Source organism: Stegostoma tigrinum, chromosome 34 (assembly GCF_030684315.1).
Source record: "Stegostoma tigrinum isolate sSteTig4 chromosome 34, sSteTig4.hap1, whole genome shotgun sequence".
In the NCBI taxonomy this organism is placed as follows: Eukaryota; Metazoa; Chordata; class Chondrichthyes; order Orectolobiformes; family Stegostomatidae; genus Stegostoma; species Stegostoma tigrinum.
The window spans coordinates 27,040,663-27,055,309 of NC_081387.1; the positions used below are offsets into that span (position 1 = coordinate 27,040,663).

At 54.1% G+C, this 14,647-nt stretch overlaps 1 protein-coding gene across 1 annotated transcript in view; it reads right to left on the reverse strand.

The window, feature by feature from the left end:
- The window catches only part of LOC125446352 (early estrogen-induced gene 1 protein-like), a 33,462-nt gene that overhangs the window by 15,065 nt on the left and 3,750 nt on the right, over window positions 1–14,647 (reverse strand). The window contains exons 2-4 of the mRNA XM_059639531.1: window positions 7,080–7,200; window positions 4,035–4,064; window positions 525–641 (exon numbers count right to left, since the gene is read on the reverse strand). Of these exons, the coding sequence (XP_059495514.1) occupies window positions 525–641; window positions 4,035–4,064; window positions 7,080–7,200 (268 nt within the window). The remainder of the gene's footprint in view (window positions 1–524; window positions 642–4,034; window positions 4,065–7,079; window positions 7,201–14,647) is intronic.

Genomic DNA, 14,647 nt, shown 5'->3' on the forward strand with positions numbered 1-14,647 from the left:
TGATGGTGGGGGGACAGTGTAGAGAGAGATTTACTCTGTATCTAACCCCGTGCTGTCCCTAAATAAAAATTGATGCTGTAAATCAGGAAAACTAAACAGAAGTTGCTGGAAAATCTCAGCAAGGTCTGGTTCTGAGGCAGGGTCACAGGACCCAAAACGCTAGCTTTTGATTTTTTTCTTCACAGACGCTGCCAAGCCTGCTGAGCTTTTCCAGCAACTTCTGTCTCTGTTCCCCGTGCTATCGCTGTTCCCTGGGGGGTGTTTAGGCTGTGTCTCTAACTCGCTGAAAACAAAATCTGTCCCATGCATTATTAAACCGGGCCAAATGGTAGAAAAGGTCAGAGATCGAAGGGATACTGAACGAAGGGGCAGTGTGTGTACTCAGGGCTATCGGGTGTACACGTATTGCAGAGCGCTGGCGGCTCAGTAAGAATTGTGAGTTTATTGCGATGACTCGGAGATCTCAGGGGGTTTGTACAATGCCCGCTCTGACAGACTGTCCCCTGCTGTTCACGACAGGGTACCTTTAGGATGGAGTTATCCTGTCGGGTGTTCTTCGTGTCGTAGCCCTCCAGGATGTAGCAGCGGGCAGTCATTCCTGACCCAGCAAATTCCGCCAAATTCACATCCACAAAACCCAGCTGTACACAGGCGGGAGGAAAACCAAACCATGGTTAGAGCTGGGTACAGCTACAGCCCTCAGAACCGCACCCCAACACACTGTACCGCACCCCCGCACACCCGCACTGTCGGAGGGTCAGCGCTGAGGGAGTGGGCACTGTCAGAGGGTCAGTGCTGAGGGAGTGGGCACTGTCGGAGGGTCAGTGCTGAGGGAGTGGGCACTGTCGGAGGGTCAGTGCTGAGGGAGCGGGCACTGTCGGAGGGTCAGTGCTGAGGGAGCGGGCACTGTCGGAGGGTCAGTGCTGAGGGAGCGGGCACTGTCGGAGGGTCAGTGCTGAGGGAGCGGGCACTGTCGGAGGGTCAGTGCTGAGGGAGCGGGCACTGTCGGAGGGTCAGTGCTGAGGGAGCGGGCACTGTCGGATGGTCAGTGCTGAGGGAGCGGGCACTGTCGGAGGGTCAGTGCTGAGGGAGGGGCGGCACTGTCGGAGGGTCAGCGCTGAGGGAGTGGGCACTGTCGGAGGGTCAGCGCTGAGGGAGTGGGCACTGTCAGAGGGTCAGTGCTGAGGGAGTGGGCACTGTCGGAGGGTCAGTGCTGAGGGAGCGGGCACTGTCGGAGGGTCAGTGCTGAGGGAGCGGGCACTGTCGGAGGGTCAGTGCTGAGGGAGCGGGCACTGTCAGAGGGTCAGTGCTGAGGGAGGGGCGGCACTGTCGGAGGGTCAGTGCTGACGGAGTGGGCACTGTCAGAGGGTCAGTGCTGAGGGAGCGGGCACTGTCAGAGGGTCAGTGCTGAGGGAGGGGCGGCACTGTCGGAGGGTCAGTGCTGATGGAGTGGGCACTGTCGGATGGTCAGTGCTGAGGGAGTGGGCACTGTCAGAGGGTCAGTGCTGAGGGAGCGGGCACTGTCGGAGGGTCAGTGCTGAGGGAGCGGGCACTGTCGGAGGGTCAGTGCTGATGGAGCGGGCACTGTCGGAGGGTCAGTGCTGAGGGAGCGGGCACTGTCGGAGGGTCAGTGCTGAGGGAGCGGGCACTGTCGGAGGGTCAGTGCTGAGGGAGCGGGCACTGTCGGAGGGTCAGTGCTGAGGGAGCGGGCACTGTCGGAGGGTCAGTGCTGAGGGAGCGGGCACTGTCGGAGGGTCAGTGCTGAGGGAGTGGGCACTGTCGGAGGGTCAGTGCTGAGGGAGCGGGCACTGTCGGAGGGTCAGTGCTGAGGGAGCGGGCACTGTCGGAGGGTCAGTGCTGAGGGAGCGGGCACTGTCGGAGGGTCAGTGCTGAGGGAGCGGGCACTGTCGGAGGGTCAGTGCTGAGGGAGTGCTGCACTGTAGGAGGGTCAGTGCTGAGGGAGCGGGCACTGTCGGAGGGTCAGTGCTGAGGGAGCGGGCACTGTAGGAGGGTCAGTGCTGAGGGAGCGGGCACTGTCGGAGGGTCAGTGCTGAGGGAGCGGGCACTGTCGGAGGGTCAGTGCTGAGGGAGCGGGCACTGTCGGAGGGACAGTGCTGAGGGAGAGTCGCACTGTCGGAGGGTCAGTGCTGAGGGAGTGGGCACTGTCGGAGGGTCAGTGCTGAGGGAGTGGGCACTGTCGGAGGGTCAGTGCTGAGGGAGTGGGCACTGTCGGAGGGTCAGTGCTGATGGAGCGGGCGCTGTCGGAGGGTCAGTGCTGAGGGAGTGGGCACTGTCGGAGGGTCAGCGCCGAGGGAGCGGGCACTGTCGGAGGGTCAGTGCTGAGGGAGCGGGCACTGTCGGAGGGTCAGTGCTGAGGGAGCGGGCACTGTCGGAGGGTCAGTGCTGAGGGAGCGGGCACTGTCGGAGGGTCAGTGCTGAGGGAGTGTCGCACTGTAGGAGGGTCAGTGCTGAGGGAGCGGGCACTGTCGGAGGGTCAGCGCTGAGGGAGTGGGCACTGTCGGAGGGTCAGTGCTGAGGGAGCGGGCACTGTCGGAGGGTCAGTGCTGAGGGAGTGTCGCACTGTAGGAGGGTCAGTGCTGAGGGAGCGGGCACTGTCGGAGGGTCAGCGCTGAGGGAGTGGGCACTGTCGGAGGGTCAGTGCTGAGGGAGTGGTCACTGTCGGAGGGTCAGTGCTGAGGGAGCGGGCACTGTCGGAGGGTCAGCGCTGAGGGAGTGGGCACTGTCGGAGGGTCAGTGCTGAGGGAGCGGGCACTGTCGGAGGGTCAGTGCTGAGGGAGCGGGCACTGTCGGAGGGTCAGCGCCGAGGATCATGGTTATGGCAGGGCTAGGGATTAGGGTTTAGAGTCAGGGTCAGGGGTTAGTGTTGTGGTTGTGGTCGGGATTAGGGATTGGGGTTATGTTTAGGGATTGGGATAAGGGGGTTATTGTATTTGGGGTCGGGATTAGGGGTTGGGGTTATGTTTAGGGATTGGGATAAGGGGTTATTGTATTTGGGGTCGGGATTAGGGGTTGGGGTTGGGGATAGGATTAGGGTCAGGTTTAGGGGTTGGGGTTGGGGATAGGATTAGGGTCAGGTTTAGGGGTTGGGGTTGGGGATAGGATTAGGGTCAGGTTTAGGGGTTGGGGTTAGGGATAGGATTAGGGTCAGGTTTAGGGGTTGGGGTTGGGGATAGGATTAGGGTCAGGTTTAGGGGTTGGGGTTAGGGTTAGGGTTAGGGTTAGGGTTAGGGTTAGGGGTTAGGGTTAGGGTTAGGGTTAGGGTTAGGGGTGAGGGATCAGGGTTGTGGTTGTGATAAAGATTAGGGGGTTAAAGGTTAGGGTTAGGGATTAGGATTAGGAGTTAGGGTTTAGGGGTTACAGTTAGGATCAGGGTTAGGGGTCAGAGTTGGGGGTTAGGGTCAGGGTTTGGGGGTTAGGATTAGGGTTGTGTTGTGGTCAGAGTTGGGGGCAGGGTTTGGAGGTTAGGGGTTAGGTTTAGGGTTGTGGTGTGGTCAGGGTTGGGGGTTAGGGTCAGGGTCAGGGGTCAGGGGTTAGGGGTTAGGTTTAGGGTTGTGGTTATGGCCAGGGTTAGGGGTTCAAGGTTAGGGTCCGGGTCAGCGTTAGGGTTTAGGGTCAGGGTTGTGGTGTGGTCAGGGTTGGGGGTTAGGGTCAGGGTCAGGGGTCAGGGGTTAGGGGTTAGGTTTAGGGTTGTGGTTATGGCCAGGGTTGGAGGTTAGGGTCAGGGTCAGGGGTTAGGGGTTAGGGTCAGGGTTGTGGTTGTGGTCAGGGTTAGATGTTAGGGGTCAGGGTTAGCAGGTTAGGGGTTAGGGGTTAGCATTAGGGTTGTGGTTGTGGTCAGGTTAGAGGGTTAAGTTTTAGGGGTCAGGGTCAGCAGGTTAGGGGTTAGGGTCAGAGTTAGGGTAGAGGATTAGGGTCCATCAAACCCATCACTGACCCACTGTCCCCCACGTCACACACTCATCCCAAGCATTTCAAACCCATTTCAAACATCACATCCCAGGAGTTTTGCTCACCTTAATAAAGGCCTTGCCACCTTTCAGTTCCTGTGGAGAGGGGTATGTGAGGGAGAGAGAGAGAAGGGAGGGATGGAGAAAATGAGAGGGAGCAAGGGGAAGAGAGGGTGAGACAGAGAAAGATAGGGAGGGAGAGAGAGAGTGAGAAAGAGGGAAGAGAGAGAGAGAGTTTGTGTGTGTGAGTGTGCGCGTGTGGGTGAGAGAGAGAGCAAGTGGAAGGGGTAGGGACGAAGAGATATAGCAGGAGTGGAAGACAGTGAAATGAAAGGGAGGATGTGAAAGAGAAGGTGGCAGAGAAAGAGAGAGAGAGACAGGGAGAAGGAGAGAAAGATGGGAGGGGGAGGGACAGAGAGAGGAGAGAGAGAAAGTGAGAGGTGGTGAGGAGGGAAAGAGAGATAGGAACAGGAAGAGAGAGAGAGAGAGTACATGAGGGAGACAGAGAGAGAGAGAGAGAGTACATGAGGGAGACAGAGAGAGAGAGAGAGTACATGAGGGAGACAGGGAGAGAGAGAGAGAGAGTACATGAGGGAGACAGAGACAGAGAGAGAGAGAGTACATGAGGGAGACAGACAGAGAGAGAGAGAGTACATGAGGGAGACAGAGACAGAGAGAGAGAGAGAGAGAGGGAGAGGGAGAGAGTACATGAGGGAGACAGAGAGAGAGAGAGAGTACATGAGGGAGACAGAGACAGAGAGAGAGAGAGAGAGAGACAGAGAGAGAGAGAGAGAGAGAGAGAGAGTACGTGAGGGAGACAGAGACAGAGAGAGAGAGAGAGAGACAGAGAGAGAGAGAGTACATGAGGGAGACAGAGACAGAGAGAGAGAGAGAGACAGAGGGAGAGAGAGAGTACATGAGGGAGACAGAGACAGAGAGAGAGAGACAGAGAGAGAGAGAGTACATGAGGGAGACAGAGACAGAGACAGAGAGAGAGAGAGAGAGAGTACATGAGGGAGACAGAGAGAGAGAGAGAGAGAATACATGAGGGAGAGAGAGACAGAGAGAGAGAGAGAGTACATGAGGGAGAGAGACAGACAGAGAGAGAGAGAGAGAGAGAGAGAGAGAGAGACAGAGAGAGAGAGAGTACATGAGGGAGAGAGACAGAGAGAGAGAGAGACAGAGAGAGAGAGACAGAGAGAGAGAGAGAGAGAGAGTACATGAGGGAGAGAGACAGGGGAGGCAAAGAGAGAAAGTGAGGGGTGAAGAGAGAGAGGGTGAGGGAGACGGCAAGAAAAGGAGGAAGGCAGAGGGTTGGAGAGTGAGAGACAGAGAGAGAGACGGAGAGGGAGAGATAGATGTGGAGGAAGAGAGAGAGTTGAAGAGAGAGAGAGAGAAAGATAGATGTGGAGGAAGAGAGAGAGTTGAAGAGAGAGAGGGAGAGAGATAGATGTCAAGGAAGAGAGAGGGTTGGAGAGAGAGAAAGAGGGAGACAGAGAGGAAGAGATAGATGTGGAGGAAGAGAGAGGGTTGGAGAGAGAGGGAGGGAGATTATTTATTAACTCGTTGAATTGAAGCCCTGACTAGGCAGGTGCAGCCCAGCGCTCACCAAGACAGCGATAGCTGCAATATCCCACCATCACATCCACAGCGAGGCTCAGTGACCATGACCGCGAGGAGGTGCACAGACCCAACATCTGCTGCCCTTTCCTGGCCCGGCCTCTGCGCCAGAGTGGGTAACTACTCACTGCCCTCTGAAATGACCCAGCACGGAGGGACAGGATTCCCGAATCTGGGACCCAGGCACAGTTATCAGACCAAGCCTGGGAGTAGACATGGAGGCAGGAGATGGAGGAGGACAGAGAACTCAAGAGGGTCATGGGACATGGGGAGATTCCAGAGGTTGGGAGGGACGCGGCCACAGAAAACAGGAATGGAAGGTCCTGAGCTCAAACTGGAGGTTGAGGGTCAATGATCACGGTGGGGCTGTGCGAGCTGGAGAGCAGGCAGGCCTCAGAGTGACCCTCAGGGTGGTGTGTGATCCCAGCCAGCAGGACCTCAGAGAGTCCAGGTCCTGGGGGGGGGGGGGGGGGGGGGGGGGGGGGGGGTAATGGGTGAAGGGTCAGTAATAGAATCCAGAAGGAGCTCAGGAAAAGGATCCTAGCCCAGAGGGACACAGAGCTGACTCCTTCCATCTCATGGCGCTCTATTGAAGAAGGGCACTGCAGAAACAGACCAGGGAGAAAGCCATTGCTTCATTATTTTTCTGAAGCAGAAGGGAAACCCGTGAAGAGTGTAAATCCTAGCATGGATGTGTGGGCTGAATGGCCTGTCACTGCACCTTGTCCGTGCCACACAAACATCACACAATGGAGGAGGATTTAATCATCGCTCCCCGCCCCACCCAGACACTCAATCAGTGAATCCCCCGCTATCAACATCCTGGGGTTTAACATTGACCAGAAACTCAACTGGGCTCCCCCCACCCCCACATAAACGCACTGGCTACAAGAGCAGGTCAGAGGGTGGGAATCCTGCGGTGAGTAACTCCCCTCCTGGCTCCCCAACGCCTGTCCCACCATCTGGAAGGCACAAGGCAGGAGTGTGAGGGAATACCCCCCACTTGTCCCTGGATAGGGTATAGCCCCAAAAACACTCAAGAGGCTCGACACCATCCAGGACAAAGCAGCCCCCGCTGGATTGGCACCACATCCACTCCCTCCCCCCCACCGACGCTCAGTCGCAGCAGTGTGTACCTTCTACAAGATGCTCTGCAGAGATTCACCAAAGACCCTCAGGCAGCACCATCCAAACCCACGACCCACTTCCATCCAGAAGGACAAGGGGCAGCAGATACATGGGAACACCAGCCCCCTGCAAGTTCCCCTCCAAGCCCCTCCCCATCCTGACTTGGAAATATATCCCCGTTCCTTCAGTGTTGCTGGGTCAGAATCCCGGAATTCCCTCCCTAAGGGGCACAGCACACGGACTGCAGCTCCTAGCAGCAGCCCCCGCAACAGATTGCCCAGGGAGAGGGTGGGGTAAGAGAGGCTGGGCCCATGGCTGTGGTGAATGAAGGCGAAGCTGTGTGGGCAGTGCGAGCAGACGGACCTTGCGGACGGATATTCGGCAGGTACAGGGAGCCAGCATTCCTGTCACAGGGCTCGCGCTCATCTTGCACATGAACCTGGATGTCTTCCTCCACCGGACACAGTTCTGCTGCACCTCCTCCCTGGGGAAAGGAGCCAGAGGGTCACAGTGTTACCGCTCGCATGGAAACACACCAAAACCCACCCCTTCCACCCACCACCCCCTCTCGCCAACTGGGGAGGGCACAACCGGGCCAACAGGAGGTGGTGAGGAGCGGAGTGAGGGGTTGGGGTGGGGCATCAGAATGCCCCTTCCCCCACACCGCCCCACCCCCACCCCACCACTTTACCCCAGGCCAGTTAACCTCCGGCGAAGCACCCTGGAGGAGTTGGGCTGAGCTCCGCACAGCAAGATCCCGCGAGCAGGATATGTATGGATGCTGGGATGCCTCATGCCAATCCCATGTGATCGTCCCAACTCAGAGACGAGGACGTCAGAGGGTGGGGGGTTGCTGTGGGGTTGGCTGGGTTGGGGGGGTTGTAGTATTCCTTCAGCTCAGTGTCGTCCAAACAGCTTCGCTTGTGCTGAAGCGATCACCTAGTGGTATTATTGTGGCTGGAGTATTGACCCAGTGACCCCAGTTAGATACCTGAACGGGGTTCGAACCCTGCCACAGCAAATGGGAGAATTAAAACCCAACAACAAAAAAAATCTGGAATTAACAATCCTAACATCTCACTCTGAGGAATGGTCACCAGACCTGAAGTAATAACTCTGTCTCTCTTTCTGTCTGGCTGTCTCTCTCTTTCTCTGTTTGTTTGTCTGTCTGTCTGTCTCTCTGTCTCTCTCTCTGTATCTCTCCCTCTCTCTCTGAATTTCTTTCTCTCTCTGTCTGTCTCTCTCTTTCTCTGTCTCTCTCTCTCCAGATGCCCCAGCTTCACAGTTTCACCAGCAGTTTCTGTCTGTAGTGCCGCAAAATGCTAATGGTGAACAGACCCACTCCAGGAAGGAAATCAGCCCTGCCTAACCCGGGCTTGGCCTACACGTGATTCCAGGCCCACAGATACATGACTGCCTCATACCTGCCCCTCTGAGCGATCAGGGATGGGGCAGTAAATGCTGGGCCCCAGCCAGCGACACCCTCATATCCCGTGAATTCGGTGCTCCTGAGATTCTTTTAGGCAGTGACTCGCCTCTGTGTTTAATATCAGGGCGACAGACAGTAACAAGAGAGTAACTCGATTCAGGTTGGCAAAAGGCATAAGTCAAGCAGAAATGATTTGCGTGTTACATAGAACCATAAAAGCTGCTCTGTCACTCAATAATATCATAGCTGTTCATCCGACTCAGTCCAATGTTTCCCACACTCACCGCGCCCCACCCCCCAACAATACCCCCACTCCACCCGCTTCGAGCCCTTCAGCCCGAAGAGCTGTATCTACCTCCTCGTGTTAAGGTTCTACAGGACGTTGGTGAGGCCTCTTCTGGAGCACTGTGCCCAGTTCTGGTCTCCCAGTTATGGGGAGGATGTGATTAAGCTGGTGAGCGTTCAGAAGAGATTTACCAGGATGTTGCCAGGAATGCAGGGTTTGAAATATAAGGAAACGCTGGGATTTCTCTCACTGGACAGTAGGAAGTTGAGGGGTAACCTTTAGAGAGGTTTGGAGGATTTCAAGTAGAGGGGATATGTTTTAACGGTGAGAGAAGAGAGATTTAAAACAAACATGAGCGGCAATTTTTTTTTACACAGAGAGTATCTGTGCCTCTGATCATTGTACACCTCTATCAAGTCACCGCTCATCCTTCATTGTACTAAAGAGAAAAGCCCCAGCTCTCTCAACTTTTCCTCGTAAGATCATCCCTCCGTTCCAGGCAACATCCTGGTAAATCTCCTCTGCACTTCTTCTAATGCTTCTACATCTTTCTGTAATGAGGTGACCAGAACTGGACACAATATTCCAGATGTGGCTGAACCAGGCTTTTGTATAGCTGGAGCATAACTTCACGGCTCTTGAACTCAATCCCTCTATTAATGAAAGCTAACACACCATACGCCTTCTTATCAACTCTATCCACCTGGGTGGCAGCTTTCAGGGAACTGTGAACACAAACCCCAAGATCCCTCTGGTCCTCCACACTGCCAAGAATCTTTCTGTTAACCCTGTATTCTGCTTTCAAGTTAGTCCTTCCAAAATGAATACCCTCACACTTTTCAGTGTTAAACACCATCTGCCACTTCTCAGCCCAGCTCTGCAACCTATCAATGTCCCTTCGTAACCTAGAACAACCCTCCGCACTGTCCACAAGGTGACCCAGATTCAACAGGAGTCTTGCCAAATACTTGAAAGATTAAAATGAAAAATCACATGTCTAATAGGATTCATGTGATAGCATTTCAAAAGTGCTAGTAGGGACAGAATGGATTAAATGGCCTCTTCTGGGTTGGAAGGTTCCACAGTCACAAGGTAGGAGCTCTGAAGGAGTTTAGCTCAGAGGCTTTTAAAGATCAAACAAAAACATCTGTGTGAGTGTGAGTGTGTATGAGTATGAGAGTGTGAGTGTGAGTGTGTGTGAGTGAGTGAGTGAGTGAGTGTGTGTGAGCGAGTCAGTGAGTGTGTGTGTGAGTGAGTGTGAGTGAGTGTGAGTGAGTGTGAGTGTGTGTGTGTGAGTCAGTGAGTGAGTGAGTGAGCTCTGAAGGAGTTTAGCTCAGAGGCTTTTAAAGGTCAAACAAAAACATCTGTGTGCGTGTGAGTGTGAGTGTGAGTGTGTATGAGTATGAGAGTGTGAGTGTGAGTGTGTGTGAGTGAGTGAGTGAGTGAGTGAGTGAGTGAGTGAGTGAGTGTGTGTGTGAGCGAGTCAGTGACTGTGTGTGTGAGTGAGTGAGTGAGTGTGTGTGAGTGAGTGAGTGAGTGAGTGAGTGAGTGAGTGTGTGTGTGTGTGAGTGAGTGTGTGTGTGAGTGAGTGTGAGTGAGTGTGTGTGTGAGTATGCCTATCGTGTACAGAATGTGAGCTTTGATCTTGTACCTGGGTGTGCTGCCCAGTATGAGGAAGTACTGTGTCGATTACAAACAAAGGGACTGAGTTGGAGTTGATCTTTGGGAGTGGAGAACATCAAGTGGAAGCGACCAGCCAATTGCTGGTTCGGTGAGGTTGGGTGAGGGACAAGCTGTAAGATCTCTACAGTGAGCAAGCAGGCTATTCGGCCCATTAAATCTACACTGACCTTTCACATAGACCCACCTACCCTTTTCTGATGAAGGGTCTCGGCCAGAAACGTCAGCTTTTGTGCTCCTAAGATGCTGCTGAGCCTGCTGTGTTCATCCAGCTTCATACCTTGTTATCTGGGATTCTCCAGCATCTGCAGTTCCCATTATCTCTGATCACAATTTTACCCTATCCCCGCGTTTCCCATGGCTAACCCATCCTAACCTTCCCACCTCTGGACTGTGGGAGGGAACCGGAGCACCCGGAGGAAACCCACGCAGACACCATATGACATAGGAGTGGAAGTAAGGCCATTCAGCCCATCAAGTCCACTCTGCCATTTAAATCATGGCTGACACAGGGAGAATGTGCAAACTCCACACAGACAGTCACCCAGGGCTGGGATCGAACCCGGGTCCCTGGTGCCGTGAGGCAGCAGTGCTAACCATGACACGGGATTGACTTGATCTAATCACCTGGCTGATCAGTCAGAGACGGGAGGAATTTCTTCTCTCCAAGGGGAGTGAATCTGGGGAATTTTTACCCGCAGAGCACTGCTGGGGCTGGGTCATTCAGTATATTCAAGGCTGAGACAGAGAGATGTTTCGTCAGGAAGGGAATCAAAGGGAAAAGGCGGGAAAGTTGGGTTGAGGATGGTCAGGTCGGCCATGGTGGAGCAGACCCGATGGGCGGAATTCTGGGGACATAGCTGGTGGAATCTAAGCTCACTTGATGGTCTGGAATAGACTGAAACCCACCATCAGCTGGCCCTTAAAAAGGACAGACCACGGGAGTTCACTAATGAGGTGCTGCCGATGCTGGAGAATCCAAGATAATAAAGTGTGGGGCTGGATGAACACAGCAGGACAAGCAGCACTAGAACAGCAGGAAAGCAGATGTTTCAGGCCTGGGCCCTTCTTCTTCCAGCTCCACACTGTGATTAGGGAAGGAAATATCCCGTCCTTCCCATGTCTGGCCTCTACGTGACTCCAGACACGCAGTGACAGGGACTGAGACTGTTTACTGCCCTTTGAAATGACTGAGTGAGCCACCCAGTCGAAGGGCAGCTAACAAATGCCAGTTTCGGCCACATCCCATGAAGAGGTAAGACCCCTCCCCGGCAGGGGTAGAGTGCACCTGAACATACCTGGCCCCACACTAACACTTCCACTTCAGTACTGAGGGAGTGCTGCACTGTTGTTAGAGCTACCTAACCTCTCTGAGGGCCTGAAAAACATCTTGGAAAGGCAAATCAGACTTATACACCTTTATGGGGAGGTCCTGGGGAGTGTTGCTGAACAAAGAGTCCTTGAGGTGCAGGTTCATAGTTGCCTCAAAGTGGGTGCGAGTAGACAGGGTGGTGAAGGTGGTGTTCGGTGCGCTTTAGCCTTTATTGGTCAGTGCGTTGAGTACAGGGAGTTGGGAGGGTCATGTTGGGGCTGTACAGGACATTGGTTCAGGCCACTTTTGGAATACAGCGCTCAGTTCCGGTCTCCCTGCTACAGGAAGGATGGTGTGAAACTTGGGAAGGGTTCAGGAAAGATTTACAAGGATGTTGCTGGGGTTGGAGGGTTTGAGCTACAGGGAGAGGCTGAACAGGCTGGGGCTATTTTCCCTGGAGTGTCAGAGGCTGAGGGGGGACCTTATAGAGGTTTATAACATCATGAGGGACATGGATAGGGTGAATAGACAAGGTCTTTCCCCCAGGGTGGGGGAGTCCAAAACTAGAGGGGCATAGGTTTAAGGTGATGAGGGGAAATATTTAAAAGGGACCTGAGGGGCAACTTTTTCACACAGAGGGTGGTGCGTGTATGGAATGAGCTGCCAGAGGAAGTGATGGGGGCTGGTACAGTTACAGCATTTAAAAGGCATCTGGATGGTACATGGATAGGAAGGGTTTGGGGCAATAGGGGCCAAGTGCTGGGAAATGGGACCGGATTTATTTAGGAATCTGGGCCAGCACGGATGGGTTGGAGCGAAGGGTCTGTTTCCACGCTGTGTGATCAGTGGAGTTCTCACAAAAATTACCTTCGCCACCAACTGCAGTAATGGAAGGTTGTAACCCAGCTGGATGTCTTGGGAGAGGTGAGTTAATGATTAACTTCCTGTGTACTTTGGAGTGGTTTAACAGGATGGTTCGCAATCCTGATGAGGAGGGAGTGAGGCTGGCAATGTTCCTTTGTCACTCAGTTAGTCCCTGCAGGGGTTGAAAGGAAACTGTGCTCTCGACAAAGAGAGATTAGCAGGCTCTCTCGTCCACCTCATGCCGAGGAAGTATCTCAGTCAGTGCTTAGAACAAAAAGTTACCCTCCTCCGTCTGGACAAAACTCAGGGGATCTCTCTCTCTCTCACTGCAACTCTCCTGTAATCTCTTCCTCTCCTGTTTTTTCCCTCTCCACTTATCTTCTCCTCTATCCTTTTTCGATCCGTCTCCCCCTCTCTCCCTATTTATTTCAGAACCCTCTCCCTATCCCCCATTTCTGATGAAGGGTCTAGGCCCGAAACGTCAGCTTTTGTGCTCCTGAGATGCTGCTGGGCCTGCTGTGTTCATCCAGTTCCACACCTTGTTAACGATACAACAACAGCATTTCTTTCATCTTACACCCAAACAATTGGTGAAAACATTTGTCAGAGGGACTGGTTAGGAAATTACCTCAACAGGCACAGCGTCATTACAGCACAGAGAGTGAGAGAGGCCACCCAGCCCATTGATCACAAGCTAGCTCTCTGTAGGTACTCCTGCTGCTCTATCCCTTTGGTTCCCCTCAGATCCATGTCCGATTTCCCTTCTCCCTTTCCAGTTTTCCTTCCTTTCCCCAATTCCCATTGCCACCTGCCGTCTCCTCACACCCCGATGTTGGAGAGAGTTCCACGGGCTCTCTGCCTGTCCTCAACTCCACTCCCCTTCCTTCCCCTCCTCCCTGAAGGCCAGTGGGCCATCCCTGGGCACCATACCTTCCTTAAGCTCCTGACCAGAGTGTTTGAAGCCTGTGGGGCGTGGACTCTGGCTCCTTTGCACATTGAGCCATTGAGTTTGAAGGTCAGCCATTCCCCAGCTAAACGGAGAAGCAGGCTCAAATCTCCGATTCCTTCAATTCGACACTCGATACAGCAGCTGATGAAGCCCGAGGCCCAGGCGCTCTGGGCAATACCCTCTCAATATGTCCAATTGCTCCCAAAGACCAAATGAACGCAAACTTCCCCGAGCTTTACCTTTCATAATCACACCAAGGCGGCTGAGAGTTAGCCTGCTCGGGATAGCAGGGAAAAGATTATCATTAACAGTGACGGGAACGGAGTACAAGGGGTGGCAGGTGAGGTACAGTGGCAGAACCAGGCCATTCAGCCCATCGAGGATAGCCATCCCCGCCCTTACATCATTACAGCTTGGTTTACACAGGGTACTGGGAGGCCAGGTCTGGATTACAGTGCACGGTGTGGGAACCTCTTACAGACAGAAGGGGTCAGAGACCGTTACCCACACTCATACCAGGAATGGGAGGGTTATCCCATGTGAAAATGTCGGAACAGGCTGGGCCTGTATCCTCGGGGGTTTAGGGAAAAATAGGAGGCTGTTCGATTGGGACGTGTAGAATCCTGAGGGATCATAACAGAGAGAAAGGTGAAGGGAAAGAGAGAGAGAGAGAGAGAAAGGAGATATTGAGTGTGGGGAAAGGAGAGAGGGAGAGGGTCGAATTAAATCATTAACGCCCACAGGGAAGCAGATCAGTGAAGGTGGGGATGGGGTCCTATCAAGATGCACAGGCACCGAACAAAATGACTAAAAGCTTGGCAGGAATGCAGTGGGCAGCACAATGGATCAGCAGCCTCTTGGCACCAGGGACCCGGGTTCAATCCCACCCTCGGGCGACTGTTTGAGTGGAGTTTGCACATTCTCCTGGTGTCTGTGTGAGTTTCCTCTCACAGTCCAAAGGTGTGCAGGTTAGGGTGGGATTGGCCATGCCAAATTGACCCATAGTGCCCAGGGATGTGCAGCTTAGGGTGGGTTTGGCCGTGCTAAATTGTCCCATAGTGCCCAGGGATGTGCAGGTTAGGGTGGATTGGCCGTGCTAAATTGTCCCGTAGTGCCCAGGGATGTGCGGGTTAGGGTGGATTGGCCGTGCTAAATTGTCCCATAGTGCCCAGGGATGTGCAGGTTAGGGTGGATTGGCTGTGCTAAATTGTCCCATAGTGCCCAGGGATGTGCAGGTTAGGGTGGATTGGCCGTGCTAAATTGTCCCGTAGTGCCCAGGGATGTGCAGGTTAGGGTGGACTGGCCATGCTAAATTGTCCCATAGTGCCCAGGGATGTGCGGGTTAGGGTGGATTGGCCGTGCTAAATTGTCCCATAGTGCCCAGGGATGTGCGGGTTAGGGTGGACTGGCC